At 38.4% G+C, this 19,300-nt stretch overlaps 8 protein-coding genes across 8 annotated transcripts; 5 read left to right on the top strand and 3 right to left on the bottom strand. All coding sequences in view use genetic code 12, as the record gives it.

Moving 5' to 3' along the window:
* Window positions 1-357: 357 nt before the first annotated feature.
* SPAPADRAFT_140723 (FG-nucleoporin) lies at window positions 358-3,540 on the bottom strand (the record flags this gene model as incomplete). Its single annotated transcript, XM_007376469.1, has 1 exon — window positions 358-3,540. The coding sequence occupies one exon, from the start codon at window positions 3,538-3,540 to the stop codon at window positions 358-360; it is 3,183 nt and encodes a 1,060-aa protein (XP_007376531.1).
* A 196-nt stretch (window positions 3,541-3,736) lies between these two features.
* APN1 (DNA-(apurinic or apyrimidinic site) lyase) lies at window positions 3,737-4,750 on the bottom strand (the record flags this gene model as incomplete). The annotated part of the gene is made up of 1 exon (XM_007376468.1): window positions 3,737-4,750. One exon carries the CDS (start codon window positions 4,748-4,750, stop codon window positions 3,737-3,739), a length of 1,014 nt encoding a protein of 337 aa, XP_007376530.1.
* Window positions 4,751-5,086: 336 nt separating this feature from the next.
* On the top strand, window positions 5,087-6,384 carry SPAPADRAFT_62345 (uncharacterized protein; the record flags this gene model as incomplete). Its single annotated transcript, XM_007376467.1, has 1 exon — window positions 5,087-6,384. The coding sequence occupies one exon, from the start codon at window positions 5,135-5,137 to the stop codon at window positions 6,347-6,349; it is 1,215 nt and encodes a 404-aa protein (XP_007376529.1).
* A 168-nt stretch (window positions 6,385-6,552) lies between these two features.
* Window positions 6,553-7,640, top strand: SPAPADRAFT_62344 (dolichyl-diphosphooligosaccharide--protein glycotransferase; the record flags this gene model as incomplete). The annotated part of the gene is made up of 1 exon (XM_007376466.1): window positions 6,553-7,640. The coding sequence occupies one exon, from the start codon at window positions 6,591-6,593 to the stop codon at window positions 7,611-7,613; it is 1,023 nt and encodes a 340-aa protein (XP_007376528.1).
* A 58-nt stretch (window positions 7,641-7,698) lies between these two features.
* Window positions 7,699-8,854, top strand: SPAPADRAFT_62343 (uracil-DNA glycosylase; the record flags this gene model as incomplete). Its single annotated transcript, XM_007376465.1, has 1 exon — window positions 7,699-8,854. The coding sequence occupies one exon, from the start codon at window positions 7,748-7,750 to the stop codon at window positions 8,822-8,824; it is 1,077 nt and encodes a 358-aa protein (XP_007376527.1).
* A 396-nt stretch (window positions 8,855-9,250) lies between these two features.
* On the top strand, window positions 9,251-12,403 carry ISW2 (DNA translocase; the record flags this gene model as incomplete). The annotated part of the gene is made up of 1 exon (XM_007376464.1): window positions 9,251-12,403. The coding sequence occupies one exon, from the start codon at window positions 9,251-9,253 to the stop codon at window positions 12,401-12,403; it is 3,153 nt and encodes a 1,050-aa protein (XP_007376526.1).
* A 97-nt stretch (window positions 12,404-12,500) lies between these two features.
* On the bottom strand, window positions 12,501-15,731 carry DOT1 (histone methyltransferase; the record flags this gene model as incomplete). The annotated part of the gene is made up of 2 exons (XM_007376463.1): window positions 12,501-15,314; window positions 15,405-15,731. 2 exons carry the CDS (start codon window positions 15,729-15,731, stop codon window positions 12,501-12,503), a joined length of 3,141 nt encoding a protein of 1,046 aa, XP_007376525.1.
* A 1,640-nt stretch (window positions 15,732-17,371) lies between these two features.
* SPAPADRAFT_62340 (uncharacterized protein) lies at window positions 17,372-18,968 on the top strand (the record flags this gene model as incomplete). Its single annotated transcript, XM_007376462.1, has 1 exon — window positions 17,372-18,968. The coding sequence occupies one exon, from the start codon at window positions 17,470-17,472 to the stop codon at window positions 18,532-18,534; it is 1,065 nt and encodes a 354-aa protein (XP_007376524.1).
* Between the last annotated feature and the right edge of the window lie 332 nt (window positions 18,969-19,300).

The following is a 19,300-nucleotide window of genomic DNA, read 5'->3' as shown; positions in this document are numbered from 1 at the left end:
TCAAGATCAGACAAATTTGTGAAATTTCATCTGTGTCCCTCTTAGCAGAATTTCTTGTTTACATCAGATCATTCTGTGCCGCATAGTAAATTTCACAATGATTTTCACAATATATAAACGTAAGGCTCTTACACCCACTTTCTTCTAAACATACACATTTGCGCTACACATAAATAAACAAAGACTAAACACTCGTAGTTTGCAATTGTTAGTCCTCTTCACATCACAATGCAACAGCAACAACAACAACAACAACAAAAAAAGCTCTAAAAACACATTATTTTTCTATTATATATTACGTTAATTCTACACATGGGAAAACCTATATAAAAGTATTGGCACAGGACAAACATCTTTCTAATCCACTGTTTTAGCAACAAAGGTCCAGTTACCAGTTGGTGGATCATAACTCTTGAATTCCACTTCAGGAATGTTCTTTAATTTCTCAATATGAACCTTGACAATCTCTGCTTTTGGATCAACAATTGGTAAATTGTCCGCTTTATTGATAGGATAACATCCTTCTAATGTGATCTTACACGGCAAGTTCAATCCTTCTCCTGGTTTAGGCTTGTTATCATCAGGATAAACCACACATGATCTAGATGCAAATACAACAATCCTACCAGGAATATCTTCCAAATTAGCCAATGAAGTCAAATCAACAGGGCTGATATATTCAATCTTACCATAATTCTTTCTACCAACTTTGAAATTGGAAACGGCTCGTAACTCAGGCAAGGATTTCTTCTTTAATGTTGCCAATGAAGGCGACATCCAATATCCATTTTCATCAACCACATCTTCACCAGCAGGCATCACTGTAGGAGTTATTGCTGTAACAGCACCATTGATATTCACTTGTTTAACATCAGCTTCAGGTGTAGATTGTTTAATTTCACCGTCTATTAATTTTTCTTCTGATTGCTCCTTCTTGTCTAATACAAAAGTAGCTCGACGGGTTGGTCCAGTTTCTTCTGGATTATAAGTAAGGAATCTTGTGCTTGGGGTAGACTTATCCAACACCAATTTTTTGAAACTTTCCTTTGGTTTGAAAATGTCTGAGGAAATGATTGCTTGGTCGGTAGAAGATGAGAAAATGCTATCGGTATGATTCTTGAAAAGTGACTCTTGGGAAGCTTCCACTGGGACCTTGGTAGGTAATGAACTAACCTTAAATAATGGAGTAAGTTTCCCACTGCTTAATGTAACGGCTTTTTTAGTGGCGGTTGGGGACTTCACAACAATAGCTTGTGGTACAACACCTGGTTGTTGTGGAGCTGATCCAGTAATGCTTTGAAAAAGTGGATTGTTTCCATATGGGTTTTGAGAGTTGATATTAGCTAATGACTGCTGACTTGTTTGAAGTACACTATTGCTGCTGGATCCACCAAACAATCCACCACCTGTTGTAGTTGTACCTGCTGGCTTAGCACCGAACAACCCACCAGTAGCGGCAGTTCCTGTACTATTGGCTCCAGTATTACTACCGAATAATCCACCTGTAGTAGCGCTAGTAGTACCAAACCCACCAGATTGCTGGGCAGTTCCTGTATTGCCGAACAATCCTCCCGTGGTGCCGGCCGGTTTAGCACCAAACAAGCCACCAGTAGTGCCAGTAGCACCTGTATTTGTAGAAGCGCCACCAAACAAACCACCAGTAGTTCCGGTAGTACCAGTACCTGTTGTAGAAGCACCACCAAACAATCCACCTCCTGTAGTAGTAGCTGCAGGTTTGGCACCAAATAATCCACCAGGTTGAGTTTGTTGCTGTTGTTGCTGTTGTTGTGGTTGGCCAAATAATCCACCTGTAGTAGCAGTACCTGCTGGCTTGGCTCCGAAAAGACCACCACCAGTATTAGTTGATTGTTGAGCACCTCCAAAAAGACCACCACCAGTAGCATTATTTTGTTGCTGAGCACCTCCAAATAATCCACCACTGGTATTAGTGTTACTTTGACCAAACAATCCTCCGCCAGTTGTAGTCGTACCAGCAGGTTTAGCTCCAAATAGGCCACCACCAGTATTGGTATTACTTTGTCCAAACATTCCTCCGGATTGTTGCTGTTGTTGAGGTTGTCCAAACAATCCACCGCCACCAGTGTTTGTGTTAGATTGTCCAAACATACCACCAGTTGCCGGTTTATTAGCACCAAACCCGGTATTTTGCTGCTGTTGGCCAAACATTCCTCCAGTGTTCGTATTGGAAGTTCCAAATGCATTAGTGTTTGAACCTCCAAATAATCCTCCTCCTGATTGGGTATTTGTGTTTTGTCCAAAAGGCGTTGAGTTGGATGCACCAAATCCAGTGTTGGTGTTGGAAGCACCAAATGTACCAGAACCAGATGCACCAAATCCAGAGTTTAACGTGTTTGAAGGTTGACCAAAGGCATTGCTAGGTTGAGTAGTGGAAGATCCAAATAACCCACCACCAGTGGTGGTAGAACCACCACCTAATGTACTTCCGGTTCCAAATGCATTAGAAGATGTTCCAAACCCAGAAGGTTTATTAGCCCCAAATGCTGAGGTCCCAGTTGATCCAAATGCATTATTTGAAGCACCAAACCCGCCTGAAGTAGCTGGTCTACCAAACGGAGATGTAGTTTGTTGTGATTGACCAAACCCAGTGGCTGTGCTTCCAAATGGAGATGTAGTTGCTGGTTTATTAGCGCCAAATGCAGAACTTCCTCCAAATCCACTGGTTCCTGTAGATGCACCAAATGGAGATGTGGTTGTTGCAGAACCACCAAACCCAGTTCCTGTGTTTGTTTGCCCACCAAATCCAAATCCTGCACCTGTAGAAGAACCAGTGGTTCCAAATGAACCGGTTGGCCCATTTGCAGCACCAGTTCCATAACGACGTCCTTGCTCATAATCTTTCATTCTTAATTCCTCGAATGAGAAGTTTCTATATTCTGGCATGGAACAAACATTTTGAAAAACATTTAAAGTACCAGTAGAGTCCTTTTCACTAAATGGGGTGAATGGTTTAACGCCAGTACCGTTGTTGACATTAGGATCACTAGAGGCTCCACTCATGCCAAAACTAGACGTAGCGCCACTACCTAATCCAAATGGAGATGATGACGTGGTGTTTTGTGCAGGAGATGCCCCAAATCCCCCAAATCCAGTAGTGGCTGGTTTATTAGTACCGAACAATCCTGTTCCAGTACCCGATGAACCAAATGCAGATGTTCCGGTGTTTGCACCAGTGGCTCCAAACCCAGTATTGGTGTTAGCACCAAATGGTGAAGTAGTTTGTGTGTTGGAACTACCAAATAAATTACTACCGGTACTAGCTCCAGTAGAACCAAAAGGTTGAGATGCGGAAGATCCAAAGGCTCCTCCAGTAGAAGAACCAAATGCTGATGATGTTTGATTAGTATTTCCAAAAATACCACCAGTATTGGCAGTAGTTCCTGTACCACCAAATGGTGATGTAGTGGTTGTAGTGTTGTTTTGAGCAGCACCAAAGGGAGAATTGGCATTCCCGGTAGTGCTACCAAACCCACCGAATCCTGAAGATTGTCCTCCAAACATGATTAAGAAGAACTATGGATGATCAATTGATTCACGAGTGAAAAGTGAGGTGATGGTGGTTTATAAATTATGAGAGTTCAAATGACGGTAACCGATGTTTATGGTTAAGAATTTTTCGTTGTTTTTTTTTTCTCTGATGAAAGGTCGTGCAAACGCACAAATATTTTACTACTACTACTACAGGGTATATAACCTACTACTTAGTCTTTGTCTTTTTAGAAACCATGGTGGTAATTTCCACCTTGACAGTTCTCTTTTTAGTTCCAGTCTTCTTTTCAGACTTGGCAGTCTTTGCTTCAAACTTTTTAAGGTGTTCATCACGCTCTTTACTACCAAGTTTGGACAATTCCTCGGTTTTTGCGACAAATTCACCATCATCAATCAGTCTTCCTTCTAACCATTCTAGCAACTTGATTTCTTCTCCGTATACAGAATCATCATTACCCACTGGTGTCTCCAAGATTATAGGAATAGTTTTCAATCGGTCACAATTGGCAATCACTCTAAACACTTCCAATCCAAGGAATCCATACCCTAATTTCTGATGCAAATCTCTATTAGCACCCAATGGAGCCTTTGAATCATTCAAATGAATAGCAGAAAGGTATTCAGCACCAATTATATCATCAAATTGTTTCAAGAATGCGTTGAACTTTTCTTCATCACTAATGTCGTATCCGGCTGCAAATGAGTGGCACGTGTCTAAGCATACCCCAACACGAGATTTATCCTCGACCATATCTATAACATCACGAATATCTTGTAAATTGGACCCAATCAAGTTTCCATGACCGGCCATATTTTCAATAACAATCTTGACAAATTCAGTTTCCTTGATTGCCTTATTGATGTTTTTGGCCAATCTCTCAAGGGCTTCTCCGTGGTCAGAGTCCAAGCTTGAACCCGGATGGAAATTGTATAATCCAATATTCAACTTCTCACACCGTTTCAAATCGTCAAGGAATGACCCATATGCCTTCTCTTCCTTTTCTGGATCAGGATTACCCAAGTTGATAAAGTAGGAACCATGGGGTAAAATGTCGGTTCTAGGGTTGTATCCGTACTTTTTACAAAGTTCAGCAAATTTCTCAGCTTCAGCATCAGGAATGTCAGGAGACACCCACTTTCTAGGAGACTTGAGGAAAAGAGCAAAACTGTTGGCACCAATGTCCATGGCGTTGGTGACGGCTTTGGAGATACCGCCGGACATACCTACATGGGCGCCGAATTTGAATTGACTTGTGGAGCTTCGTTCATATTTGAATGTGATTGCTTTTTCCGTTGTCTTTGCCTTGGTGACTTTGACTTTTGTAGCTGCTTTTACTACAGTTTTGCTGGCGAGAGTTAGCTATAGTTTGATTGAGAATGAACATCTTGTACTTACGCTTTAGGAGGCATGTTGAATGGTTTGCCGTAACACTGTTGCTGAAATAAAGTCGCGGTGTTTGACTTCGCGTACGATGTCGTGATTCATCTCGTACGAAAATTTATGACTGATAAAAAAAAAAAAAGTTTAGCTGATTGTGGCTTCGGTAAGAAAAACTTTATCCATACGGCTTCATATTTCAACAAAGCTGATACAGCTATATACTCCATGACAAATCTAAGGCTTAATATACTTAGGTATCTACGGGCATTCTTTATCCCGGACTCTTCATTGCATTCCCGACAAAAATGGATCCTTGGATTGATTAATTTGGCAGCAGTGGTGATATTCTGGGTGCTGTCTAGCTTCTTGGTGAATGCTATTGTCGAAGACGACAGCTATAGAAAGCCATTCTTTATCACATATATCAATACCAGTTGCTTTTGTTTCTATATAATACCGTATTTGAAACTTGAACGGTTGTCTGTCAAGGAATTTATACAAAAGTTGAAGGATGATTATAATAGACCAAAAACTATAGCTGGGAACGACGAAGAGAGGATGCTCAGGTACGGATCTCAATGCGGATCGCAAACCGATTTGACGGAGGAAGAATCCAACGTTTTGCATATTATCGACTCAAATCCTGAGGCTAAACTGGATAACGAAATGGAGATAGGCAGTTATGAGACGGTTAAATTATCATTACAGTTTCTTATATTGTGGTTTTCAGCTAATTTAGTGACAAATGCTTCATTGTCATACACTTCTGTCGCATCTCAAACGATATTGTCATCAACTTCGTCTTTCTTTACTTTAATTATTGGATACTTGGTGGCTATAGAAAAGATTAACCAGAATAAAGTGGTGGGCATATTACTTAGTTTTACCGGTGTGTTGTTGGTCACCAAGATAGACACACAAGAAGACAATCCAAATACAAACATGCCTACATTACTCGTATTATGGGGAAATATCTTGGCATTATCAGGAGCACTAATCTACGGGATCTACACCATCCTCCTCAAGCACAAGATCTCCATCCCCAATTCCAAGAAGGAAAAGAACTTGAACACCCATTTGTTCTTTGGATTCGTGGGAATTTTCTGTTTTGTGTTCTTATGGCCAGTTCTCATATTACTTCACATTTTCGAGGTGGAAACATTTGAATTACCACCGACAAGAGACATCACTACCATGATGATAGTCAATGCAGCCATAACATTCATTAGTGATTTCTGTTGGTGTAATGCTGTGTTGTTGACCAGTCCATTGACGGTTACTGTCGGGTTATCCATGACTATCCCACTAGCCATGATTGGCGATTGGGTGATTAAAGGAATGAATGTCAATATTTGGTATATTTTTGGGGCTGGTGTAGTCACTGCGGGATTTCTTATTATTAACAAGGATGAGGAAGACGATTTTGTAATAGACGAGTAGTGTACATAGAGCTAACTAATATCATAGATTGACCGAAGTACTCCCAATACGCAAAGACGTTCTAGGCAAACCTTTCTTTGAACGTTACAGGGCAATCATTGGCCATCGCCTAGATGGGTACACCCGAACTGGTAGCGCAGAAGTTAAAATTAAAGTGGTTTGTCGCGAATGAAAAAGGCTGGAGATAATATCTTCCGTTGTCCAAACAAAACCAGCAATATCAAGACAGTCAAGTGGACACATGAAGTTAATAAACATTGTTGTCTCCTGGCTCCTTTGGGCACAATTGAGTTTGTGTTTTTCCCAGGAATCGATCCATTTGACAGAATTATCACACGCCAGTGACGATTTCATTATAGAAGTAACGGATGGTGACTTGTCATTAATCGACGGACCCAGAGATTACTTCACTGTGCTTATATTTACATCTACCGATATTGCCCATGGATGCCAACCATGTGAGGAGGCACGCGATATAATTTCCCGCGTCTCTAAATCGTGGTTCGCCGATTATGCCGAGTCGAATTATTTGGCGTTTATTAACATTGATTTGATTAACAAGCCAAATATGAATATTTTCCAAGTGTTGGGGCTCCAAACCATCCCCCACATTTGGTTGATCCCACCTAACCACTCGGTGGAATATGGTAACCCATATAAGATACTCCAAGAAGGGCATTTTGATTTTAGAGTGCCCAAGGCTAATAAAGATGAGCAAATCTTAGCATTTGCGCAATTTTTATCAGAAAACACCCAGAGAAGCATTTTAGTTAGAACAGAAGAGCCAATTGCAAAGTTCCTCAAGACTTTCTTGTTGACTTTGTCGTTTATACTTTTAATTAAGAAGAAAGGACCAAGTATAATCACCAGCACCAGGAAGAAAACAGTGACTGCCTGGTTTTTCATTGGATTACTCTTGTTTTGCATTGGTGGATATCAATTCACCATTCAGCAAGGTGTCCCATTCATTGCGAGAAATGATAAGGGTGGGATCATTTTTGTTAGTGGAGGAATGCTGTACCAATTTGGTATTGAAGTGTTTGTCTCTGGTGCAAATTACGCCGCATTGGCAATCAGTTTAGTTTCCTTGGTTTACATTGGTCAATACAAAGTGACTGATACTAGTGTCATTAAGAACGACTATGTCAAAACTGCATTGATCTTAGTTAACACCGGTGTACAATATTTACTTGTTAGCTGTTTAACTAGTTTGATTCTTAGGAAGGATAGTAATTACCCCTATCCATTCACTAAATTGTTTTAGTATAATACATGCATATTACTTAGACGCAAACAGAAAAAAAAATATGTAGTGTGAAAAACAGCGACGCGTAAATAATGGCCATTTTATGGAGGTCAATAATAGCAAGTAGAATTAGACTAACGTGTACGCAACAAATGTCCAAGAGGGTACTTATAACTGATTTCTTTAACAATCAAGGTGCTGCTAAGAACTTGAAAAAGAAAAAGGTGACAGCAAAAAGTGAGCCGGTGGTAGTTAAGAAGTCTCCCTCCAGCAAAGAAAATACAGATGTCAAGAAGGAAACTACTAAAGAAAAAGCCAAGGTGGAAATCGAAACTGAGAAAGTCGAACCGGTCAAAGAGGAAGTTGGAGTTGAGGAAGTAGTGGAACAAGCCAAACCCACATCAAATTACAGCGATTTGTGCAAGCAATACAACTTCAACAAGCTTGATTGGCTCAAATCATTAACACCAGAGCAACGAGAATTACTACAACTTGAAATCAACACACTCCATATCAGTTGGTTGGCACCATTGCATAAGGAATTAACCAAACCATATTTTCTCAAATTAAAACAATTTTTAAAGTCACAATCTGGCAAAACAATTTTCCCACCAGCAAACCAGATTTATTCTTGGTCTCATTATACGCCATTGCCAGACATAAAATGTTTAATCTTGGGACAAGACCCATACCATAATTTCAATCAAGCTCATGGGTTAGCATTTTCTGTATTGGAACCTACAAGACCGCCACCGTCATTAGTTAACATCTACAAGACATTAGCAATTGATTTTCCTCAATTTAAAACTCCTGACTATAAGGCCGGCGGTGGCGGGAATCTCTCACAATGGGCTAAACGCGGAGTATTGCTACTCAATGCCTGCCTTAGTGTTGAAGCACACAAGGCCAACAGTCATGCTAATCAAGGGTGGGAGATGTTTACTGAACAAGTTATTAAGGTTGCCATTGATCACCACATCAAGCAAAACCAAGGGTTTGTGATTATGGCGTGGGGAAGTCCTGCGCAGAAAAGAGTGATTAAGTATAATCAACAATTAAGTAGACACCCTGATGAGTTTCTTGTTTTGAAAACAGTCCATCCATCGCCATTATCTGCACATCGTGGATTCTTTGATCTGAAGGTGTTTAAAAACTGTAACGAATGGTTAGACAAGCATAATTTACAAAGAATTGATTGGGGATTGGTTGAGGGAAATATAGTTGTGTAAAACTTGTATAGAAAAAGACACTAGTTTTTCTTTTTTCTGCTGGCGGTGGGTATATGGCTATGCGCATTCTCATTGATATATTATGCAATATGTGCATCGATTTATTTATTTATTTTTTCTTTTCTTTTTTATGTTTGTTTTATTTTATTTATTTTTTTTTTTTTCAAAATTTATAAAGTTTGACCCGAAAGACAAAACCAACATACAAAACAAAAATTCATTTTCCCTGATTTTTTCCCTTTCTTAAAAAAAAATTTGAATTTCCCCTTTATTGTTCTTTTCTAATCCACAGTGAAAACATAATCACATTCCTTCCTCCATATGCACTAGCATCTATCCACTACTCATCTAAGCCAACACCAGATCACTTAAATATTCACATACATATTTCATCGGAAAAAAATATTAGGCTGCAACACACACAATATGATACGTCGGAAGCAATCCATCAACGGCGATTCCCTTCCACCGCATGAAACACCCGAACAAAGAAAGCAGCGCTTTCTTTTATCCACCGACCCAAAACAAGCCCGAGCCCACGAGAGGGACGATGCCACCAAAAGATTCCAGTATTTGCTTGGATTAAGTTCGTTGTTTCGTAAATTTATTGATTTGAACGCATCCAAGGACCCCGAGTTCAAACGAAGAATCAGGGAAATTGACAGCCAGCATTTGTTTCAAGAGGCACCCAAGAAGCGAGGCAGGAAAGGTGGATCACGCACGAGAAAGACCGAGAAGGAAGAAGACGCCGAGTTGTTGCAGGATGAAGAACACCAAGACGACGAAGATCAGCAGCACACTATATTGACAGAATCGCCTTCATACGTTCAAGGCGGGAAGTTGAGAGAATACCAAATCCAAGGGTTGAACTGGTTGATCTCCCTTTATGAAAATAGACTAAGCGGGATCCTTGCTGATGAAATGGGGCTAGGGAAGACATTACAGACCATTTCCTTTTTGGGTTACTTGAGATACATAAAACATATTGATGGACCTTTTATTGTCATTGTCCCGAAATCCACCTTGGATAATTGGAGACGAGAATTCGCCAAATGGACTCCTGACGTGAATGTTGTGGTTTTACAAGGAAACAAAGAAGTTAGAACAGAAATCATACAAGATAGATTGCTTGCTTGTGACTTTGATGTATTGATTACATCTTACGAAATGGTAATCAGGGAGAAATCCCAATTAAAGAAATTCAAATGGGAATATATTGTGGTTGACGAAGCCCACAGAATTAAGAACGAAGAGAGTTCCCTTTCGCAAATCATTCGACTTTTCTATTCCAGGAATCGTCTCCTCATCACCGGTACACCATTACAAAACAACTTGCATGAACTTTGGGCCCTTTTGAACTTCCTTTTGCCTGATGTGTTTGGAGATTCGGAACAATTTGACGATTATTTCGACCAACAAAAAGATTTAGACCAGGATGAAAAAGAGCGTAAACAAGACCAAGCAGTTCAAGATTTGCACCAGTTATTAAGCCCCTTCTTACTTCGTCGTGTTAAATCAGACGTGGAAACTTCATTATTACCTAAAATTGAAACTAATGTCTACATTGGCATGTCTGAGATGCAAGTTGACTGGTATAGAAAATTGTTGGAAAAAGATATTGATGCTGTTAATGGAGTTGTCGGAAAACGTGAAGGTAAAACTCGACTTTTGAACATTGTTATGCAATTGAGAAAATGCTGTAATCATCCTTATTTGTTTGATGGTGCTGAGCCAGGACCTCCTTATACTACTGATGAACATTTAGTTAACAATTCTGGGAAGATGATCATTCTTGACAAGATGTTGAAAAAGTTTCAAGCTGAAGGAAGCCGAGTATTGATTTTCTCGCAAATGTCGAGATTGCTTGACATTTTGGAGGATTATTGTATATTCCGAGAATACCAATACTGTCGGATTGACGGATCAACATCACACGAAGATAGGATTGATGCTATTGACAATTATAACATGCCCGATTCTGAAAAGTTTATCTTTTTACTTACCACAAGAGCCGGTGGATTAGGTATCAATTTAACCAGTGCTGACATTGTCATTTTGTATGATTCTGATTGGAATCCGCAGGCTGATTTACAAGCCATGGATCGTGCCCATAGAATCGGACAAAAGAAGCAAGTTAAAGTTTATAGATTTGTTACTGAAAACGCCATTGAAGAAAAGGTTTTAGAGCGTGCTGCTCAGAAATTGAGATTGGACCAGTTGGTTATTCAACAAGGTAGGAATCTTAATAACAACGCTAATGTTGGTAGTACCAAGGATGATTTGATTGGTATGATTCAACATGGTGCTCGTGATGTTTTTGAAAACAAGAAAGGAGCGACCATGCTTGATGATGACATTGATGCAATTTTACAAAAGGGGATGGAAAAAACAGCAAATCTTAATGCCAAATTTAATAAGCTTGGTTTAGAGGATTTGCAAAATTTCACTTCGGATTCGTCAGCTTATGAATGGAATGGTCATAATTTCGCCAAGAGAGACAATAATGGTGGATTGGGATTCACTTGGATTAATCCATCTAAACGTGAGCGTAAGGAACAAACTTATTCTATTGATAATTACTATAAGGACGTGTTAAAGAATCCACCTTCCTCGAAAGGTTCATCCAAGCAGAGTCTGGCAAAACCTAGAGCTCCAAAATCGTATAATGTACATGATCATCAATTCTTCCCTGAAGGACTCGAAGAATTACTTGAGAAAGAACAATTGGCATACAAGAAGGAAATCAAGTTCAAATATACCCTAGATGATTTTGGTGATTCTGATGAGGAATTTCTTGCCGAAGAGTATCGTGATGAATTATCCCGTGATGAAAAGCGAGAACGCGAGCAACAAAAGGTGAATTCCGCCAAACCGTTAACTCCAGAAGAAGTTGAATTAAAGGATAAGCTTCTTCTGGAAAGTTTTCATACTTGGTCTCGGAGAGATTTCACCAATTTTATTCACGCATCTGCCAAGTACGGCCGTAATGAATATGACAAGATTTCTACTGCACTTGGAAACAAATCCAAAGAAGAAGTTGAACGATATGTCAAGGTATTCTGGGAAAAGTATAAGCAAATCGAAGGTTATGAGAAGTACATCTCCCAAATCGAAACCATGGAAAAGAAGCGCGAGAAACTAATCAATCAACAAAAACTCCTTGCTATCAAGATGGAAAATTTAGAAGATCCCTTGCAAGATTTGAAGATTCAATACCCTCCCAACAACTCGAAGCGAGTCTATTCCAAAACTGAAGATAAATTCTTACTATTCTGTGTTCACAAGTATGGATTATCCGCCGAAGGACTCTATGAGAAGATCAAACTGGACATTTCCGATAGCGATTTGTTTAAATTCGATTGGTATATCCAATCCAGAACTCCTCAAGAAATCGGTCGAAGAATAAGTACGTTATTACTAGCAATCTCACGAGAAATGGATGGACCATTACATACAAAACGTAAGAGGCAACAACCATCTAATGCTAGTTCAAGAGCTGGATCAGTGGAACCTCTAACCAATGGAACCATCAAGGACGAACCTCGCAAGAAGAAGAAAATTGAAGAAATAGTACAATAAGCATTTTATAGATACACAATAAAAAAAGAAATAATATACATAGTAATAGCAAATGTTCATTTTTTGGAACATGTAGTCTGTGCAAAATTGATTGCTTCTAATCAAGGATAAACTTTAATGCGGAAGGAGAAGTTGGGGGACTGTTTGAAGGAACGGGACTATGTTGAGGACTTTGCTGGGGTGTGACGGTAGCACTGACACTAACACTTGCGCTAACACTGTCACTAGCATTAGTGGTAGTTGATCCCAGTCTAACTATTGGAGTAACTGATCTTTCAAAGTCATTACTTAAATATTCAGGCAAAATATTGTCTTCCACGGTGGAAATATAATAAGGAACTTTATTAGCAGTCCAACTAACAGACATAACATCACTCATTTCGTGTTTTTCAACTCGGAAATAATCAAACACAGTGTCAAAAGTAGCTCTATATCTTGGACTAATGAAATTTCTCAAACTGATGATCTTCGTACCTGGACGTAAACCAACTAATAACCTACCAACTTGAGCATTCAACTCTCCATCAAATAAATAATTGTTGATGATCAATACATCACAATCAAGACACACATTGCGCACTGCTTCATTATTAACAAAACTTTGCAGCAAGGCGAAATCTAATTTCAAAGATGGCAATCCCAAGATGGCCAAGTGTTTTTGAATTAATCCAGTTTGCAAATTGGTTAATTTCGATGCATGTTCCATTAATTCACACCCACCACTTAAACAAGCTCCAAACTCTAATGCAGCTTGGAATGTAGTGTTACCCACTCCCGAACCCAAATCATAAAACTTTTGAGTTGGAAGTAACTTGACTTTTTCCAACACTTCACTGGTAAATGAAGGTAACAATTCCCCATAAACTTCAGCAGTGAATGCTTTGTAAGAACGTAATTTTCTCGAATCAGTAGAAACAATTCGGGAATACACACGTAAAAGAATTTGTTGGATTGTGAATCTCGACACGGTGGTTTTCTCTTGGAATCTCTTGAACAAAGTTTCTTCATAATTGTCCGGTTTTAAATCCTTGACTTCATCAGAAACATTGATTGGCACAACAGCATGGCCGGGTCCAACTTCAGCTCGCGGTTCATTCTTTTCATCCAAGGACAACTCTCTGAGTAGTTGGAATGATGGACTTACCGATTCAAGCATGATTTCTCCATAGAAAGTTTCTAATTTCAAGTCTTCATCATTGATCACGGTTTTGATCTCCTGACTAACCAAGTACAGTCTTGGGCCGGCATTAATGTCTTTGTTGTTGGATAAAATTTCTTCCACAGCATTGCTATTTGGTGAAAGTTTAAGCATCAAGGTATTCCATTTATCAATCACATTCATGAACTCACAAAAATCGTTTTCTTCCACGGAATTTTCCAATTTATGACAATAATCTTCAGTGATAATTTCTCGAAGGACATCAGAATGGGAAAAATATAATGAATAATGAATCATAAACAATTTGACAATTTCATAAATTGGATCCAACTCATTAGATTTTGGTTCGGCAAGAATAAACAGTTCACAATGTTGTGGATAAAGTAAAAACCTTACCTTGATTTCATTCAAAGGATTGATTTTACCTAGAGGACTTAAGAATGGTGGGAATGAAATTGGTAAATCGCGATATTGTTTGTTATGAGTAGCAACAATCTCTGCCGCTAAATTATCAACTAATAAAATATCATCATTTAAGTCAGTCATGACTTTCTTGGATGGAGTCATGTCATCACTAGTCACAGAATCTTCTGGAACATTAACAAAATTCAATTTTGGAACACTTGGTTTCTCATCATAAAAGCTTGGAACATAGAGTTGACGACCGTTCAAAGGAATTAACGTATCTGAATTAATATCAATTGGATCATATGGACTTATAAAATCTTCTTCCTCCTCTTCAGGTTCCAGGGTAGGATCATCGTCTTCTATTTCTTCTTCAATATACTCCTCCTTAACTTCCTTCTTTTTCTTTGGTTTTGGACCAGGCTTCTTACGTTGCTTACCCTTTTCCGTAAGTTTCTTCTTTTTTTGCTTTTCCCTTAATTCCTGTTTAAGTTTCTTCTTTTCTGCTTGTCTAGCAGTTGTTTTCAACCTAACAACTTTCTTTTTGATATGAAGTTCAGGAGTATAATGTTCAGCTTGTATTCTTCTTCTCTTTTGTCCTTCTTCGACTTTTTTCTTATCACCAGTCACAGATTGGAAATATTCAGAACTAGAAACAAGTGCTTTCAATCCATAATGCTTAGAATCTTCACTTCGAGGTTTTTGTGGAATTAATCCAGCAGCTTTCCTAGCTTGATATTCGAGCCTTTTTTGAAGAGCCTCTAACCTTTTACGTTCTCTTGACTCTTGGATTTTGAGTGCATGGACTTTTCTACGTTCAATATCTTCCGGAGTTAATTCAACTTTTACAGGTTTCACGACTATGGCTGATTGTCGTTGCATTTCTTCAAGATCTTCTTCTAACTTTCTCTTACGACTGGCTCTTCGAGATGTACTATCACCAGTCATCATCATAGCCCATCTTGCTTCATATACTAACCGTTCTTCTGGGGTGTTGAAATGGGTAACTCTAGTGGAAACAAAATCATACTCTTTATATCTGTCTCTGACGTATTCTTCATCTCTTATGGGGAAATCATCAAGACATTCCTCCACGGAAATCTTATTTTTGATATTTGCTTTTAATAATTCCTTTTCTCCAGAAGTAAATGGTATAGAATCATTTTCTTCTTTTATTAGTCGGATAATATCTCCAATAGGTCTATTAGTGAAGGTTTCTTCAAGACCACTTAATGTTAAATCATTATTAATACAAGTTTGCAAATACTCTCTTTCATCTTCAGTAAGTGGTCCATGCTTCAATTCCGATGATTCCACTTTCACCTTTGAAATCCTTTTACTCAACTCCTTTTTGACGGATTGCTGCTGCTGCTGCTGCTGCTGCTGCTGTTGTTTTGGTCGATCTATCTTGGTTTTGTTCTTTGCCCTGAGCGTTACACGTATTTTACAAGTGATTGAATGTTGTGTTCTTAACGGTAATTCATGGGTCAATTCCTCAACTGGTTTATCTAGGTTATTTGTGAGATATTCGGTTTCCTTGGGAGTGAAATACAAATAATCGGCAAATTTTTGAACTAAAACTTTGCATTCCTCTATAGTCATATTTGGTAATGCGTTGGATAACCCAGTTCTTGTTAGATCATATGTGTACATTGAATGAAGGAGTTCTAAATCACTTTTATCACATTTTTTGGCTGTAACGGAATTAACACAAGATGTATACCTAGGTATTAATTGGCCAAGTGAACTGTTGCAAGACAGCATTACTGTTTTGATTCCATGTTCGCTCATATCAGGATGGTAAAGGCAGATGTAAATTAATATCTTCCTTACCCATTCATGATGAATGTTGGATATTTCCAAAACTTTTCTGGCAGCTACTTGCCAATCAAACTGCAGGAATTTGAAAACAATATTGACAAATGGTATTGGTTGCTTTATCAATGCCAGCAACGTATCATCATGCAGATCTAACCACTCAGAATTAGAGGTTTTTCGTGATGTGCTGTCTAATTTATATTCGTCAGCCGAATGATCTGAAGTGTCCGGAGTTTGTGCCTCACTCTCATCTATAGCTAACATGATTTGTGTACAAAAAAAATTTTAGCCGTGTGATCCAGCTCTTGTAGTGATGGATGGATTGTTTCTTCGTTAATCAAACAGAAGATAGGTAAGAAGGTTGAGGTATACTAATGTGGAAACTTTCAGACTAAAAACAAAGGAGAAAAAAAAATTAGTAAAGGTTTGTTTATGTGTTGCCGATTTTTGTACGTAAATTTCCACCTTTGCTGCTGCTGATTTTGTTGTTGATGGGGGAACGCTCGCAACTCACAAAGTGAAAAGACAAAGTTTTTTTTTTCTGCGCCTATTGTGTTTGCCCTGCATGATTTCGGAGAAATTTTACGCGTCACTGTGTTTTGATTTTTAGCAAGAACTTGCTACCAGTTGCAACATACGAAAGTGTACCTTTTCGATATTTGCGTAGAGGTTGGTCAACAGGTGGTCTTTTGTTGTTTCACGGAGCAACGTGTGGATGATTTGTGAGAATGGCAGTAAAACCCATTGCTCATTTAAATACGAATAATTGCAAGGTTTCACCCCCCTCCCCCCCCTCCTCCTCGTCAAACTCTAGCTAACTAAATTATTTGGTCCTCGGGCTCGATCTAACTAAAGAAACCTAATCTGATGATATCGCCAAGAACTCAGATCAATCGTTTATTAGCTCATTCGACTTGCCGAGGCATTTGTGGTTATCGAGATCACGCAACTGGTATGTCACGTGCAAGATCGGTGGCTTTTTATTGACGTTTTGGTGACGTTTAAGTCCTCTCACTTTCGTGATCGTCCTGCATGGCACCATTATTTTTCATGATAAGATTTCATTTCCGACCGGTCTACTAACGCTGCTGACTGGTTAACCGCAATCGATATTTCTCGTATTTCCTTAAAACCTTCAATTAGCACCCTATATTGTGTATTTGAACTGAGAGCGTGGTCTTATAGCTTTTCTATTGTGTTGAATTAGATTGTATTAGCGATAAGTTGAAGAATTATCTAAATACATGAAATTGTTGTAATTCTCCTACCAAAAAGGAATCCAAAAGCCCTCTTTTCGTATAAATAACCAAATTAAATATTTTCACCCACAGATGTGCTTTGTGTGACAGCATCTTCAATTCAGCCATATCATATCATTGCTATTTATTAACTCAAAAAATAGAACTTCTAAATAGTACTTGAGGCATGTTTATGCGAAAGTGTTGCCAAGAAAATTTTTAAAGAACATATTTTTAGATTTAACAGTCAGGGGAACCCCACGTATTGTAGTCAATACTTTAGTAACTCAATAACATTGTCTCGTGTTTCACTTGACCGGAAACTTGAATGATTGTTTTTTTTTTTGTAGCTAGTGATTCCCAAGGATTACTTAACATAATTAGATTAGTTTGTTTCTTGATTTCAATTCTCAAAAATTTCCCTTTCCCAACATAAAGTCATCACAATGCAATTATTAAGTACAATTATTATTTGTTTGCTTGCACAAACAGTTGCAACCGAAGAAACACTCGAAGTTAGTGCCACATCCACTATAGAAACCAGTACTATTTCAGAACCAGTTGTTGTTGAATCTGATGGCGTATTGAACCTTCTAAACATGGAGGAGCTTAATGCTTCTAATTTCCATGTTGATAACTCTGGCCAATTCTTGTTTAAAAGCAATGTCAGGTCAGAAGTGGACATCGGGTACTTGAACAATAGTGGATATATTTTACTTGATACCATAGAAGCAGATCGAGCTTACCTACATTTGGGGAACAATACCGAGAATAACGGAGAATTGGTTGTTTATGGTCAACATTTAAATGTCCACATGGATCTGGTCGAGAACCTGGGATCAATTACTGTCTGGGGATATGCAGGTGAGGTGACTATGGAACAATTTACCAACAAGAAAGATGTATGCTTTCACGAACAGTTGGTGGAATTGAAACAATCGAAGGGAGCCGGTTGTTTTGCTGTTTCCAATTCTAGTGTGTACATCTCTAACCCAGATGAGTTTCACCCAACAATAGTTCTAGAAGACTCGCAAAATCATGTTTACCTAGAAGAAATTTCCGAAGATTTAGTTATCAATCTTGTTAATTTTCAGAATGTGGTACGTGTAACTGCTCCAAATGATGGATACGAAAACTTCCTGTATACAAATGGCAGCTTGATTCTTGCCTATGAAGATTTCAGAATCACGTTAGAGATTGGTCTGGGGTACGACTCAGAGCGAATCTCAGTGGAAAATGACGATTCAGGGGTCCTTGTAAGCTATGATGGTTCTGCTCCTTCCAAGACATCCCATGAAACAGAATGCGGTTGCGCTTTGGAAACTGATCCACCTGTTAAGGAGGCTGAATCAAGCACAGTTGAGGCTGAGGACGAAAGTTCTTCTACCAACGACGATGACAACGGAAAAGGAAATGGTAATCAAAATTCGAGAAATTCCTCTGCATCTGTTTTAACACCTATTTATCTTGTGGGTTTGTCTTTTGTAGTGTCTTTAATGATTATGTTGTGATTCATGATAACACCATTCAACGTGGATTACCAAAGGGCAAAGACTGTGATAGCTCTACTATCAAATGTATGTAACATATTGTTTGACATAATTTATTATTCATAATTGAAAACATTGACTGTGATTTTTGCTGGTTTATTCGTGGCAGCTAAGCTGTTTAATAAGTTCTCTCTATTCTCTTTTAGATTCACAGACTCCAATTATTTCACTCAACTAATGACAAAAACAAAACACTCTTGAAATGATAAGCTGTATACTTTAATAGTTCTGATATTGACCTTATGGGGGTATATAGCAATTACTCATTAGTCTTGCTCTCTCTTTCAGTTTTCCTCAATCTACTATTGATCAAGGTAGAAATTACATTATTTATCCTATCAAGTCAATATTGGTTTTGTTCCCAGACTGGAAATATCCAATACATGAACAAGGTCAACTTGTAAGATTCTTTCTTGAGCCTCTGAATAAACTTTAAAATGCAAGGAAATAAGATTTAATTAACATAAGTTGAAGCATCGGAAACATAAAACAAAATGAAATTTACTTACGGTTTATTATTTTAGTTTAGATGTTCAGAGAATTTAATCCAATTAAATGAAGACATTCAAATAGGAATTTGCACCAATAAAATACCACGTACATTATTGTTACAGGGATTAATTTCAGGTGGTACGTAAAACATAATTCGTATATGCAGCCAACCAAAAAAATAAAACACTTGCAACCATATTTTTTTACCTTGCACATTATGATCGAGTTAACGTAA

Source organism: Spathaspora passalidarum (genome assembly GCF_000223485.1).
Source record: "Spathaspora passalidarum NRRL Y-27907 unplaced genomic scaffold SPAPAscaffold_5, whole genome shotgun sequence".
NCBI classification, from domain to species: domain Eukaryota; kingdom Fungi; phylum Ascomycota; class Pichiomycetes; order Serinales; family Debaryomycetaceae; genus Spathaspora; species Spathaspora passalidarum.
The sequence above is the reverse complement of the archived record's forward strand: the minus strand, read 5'-3'. Positions and strand labels throughout refer to the sequence as shown.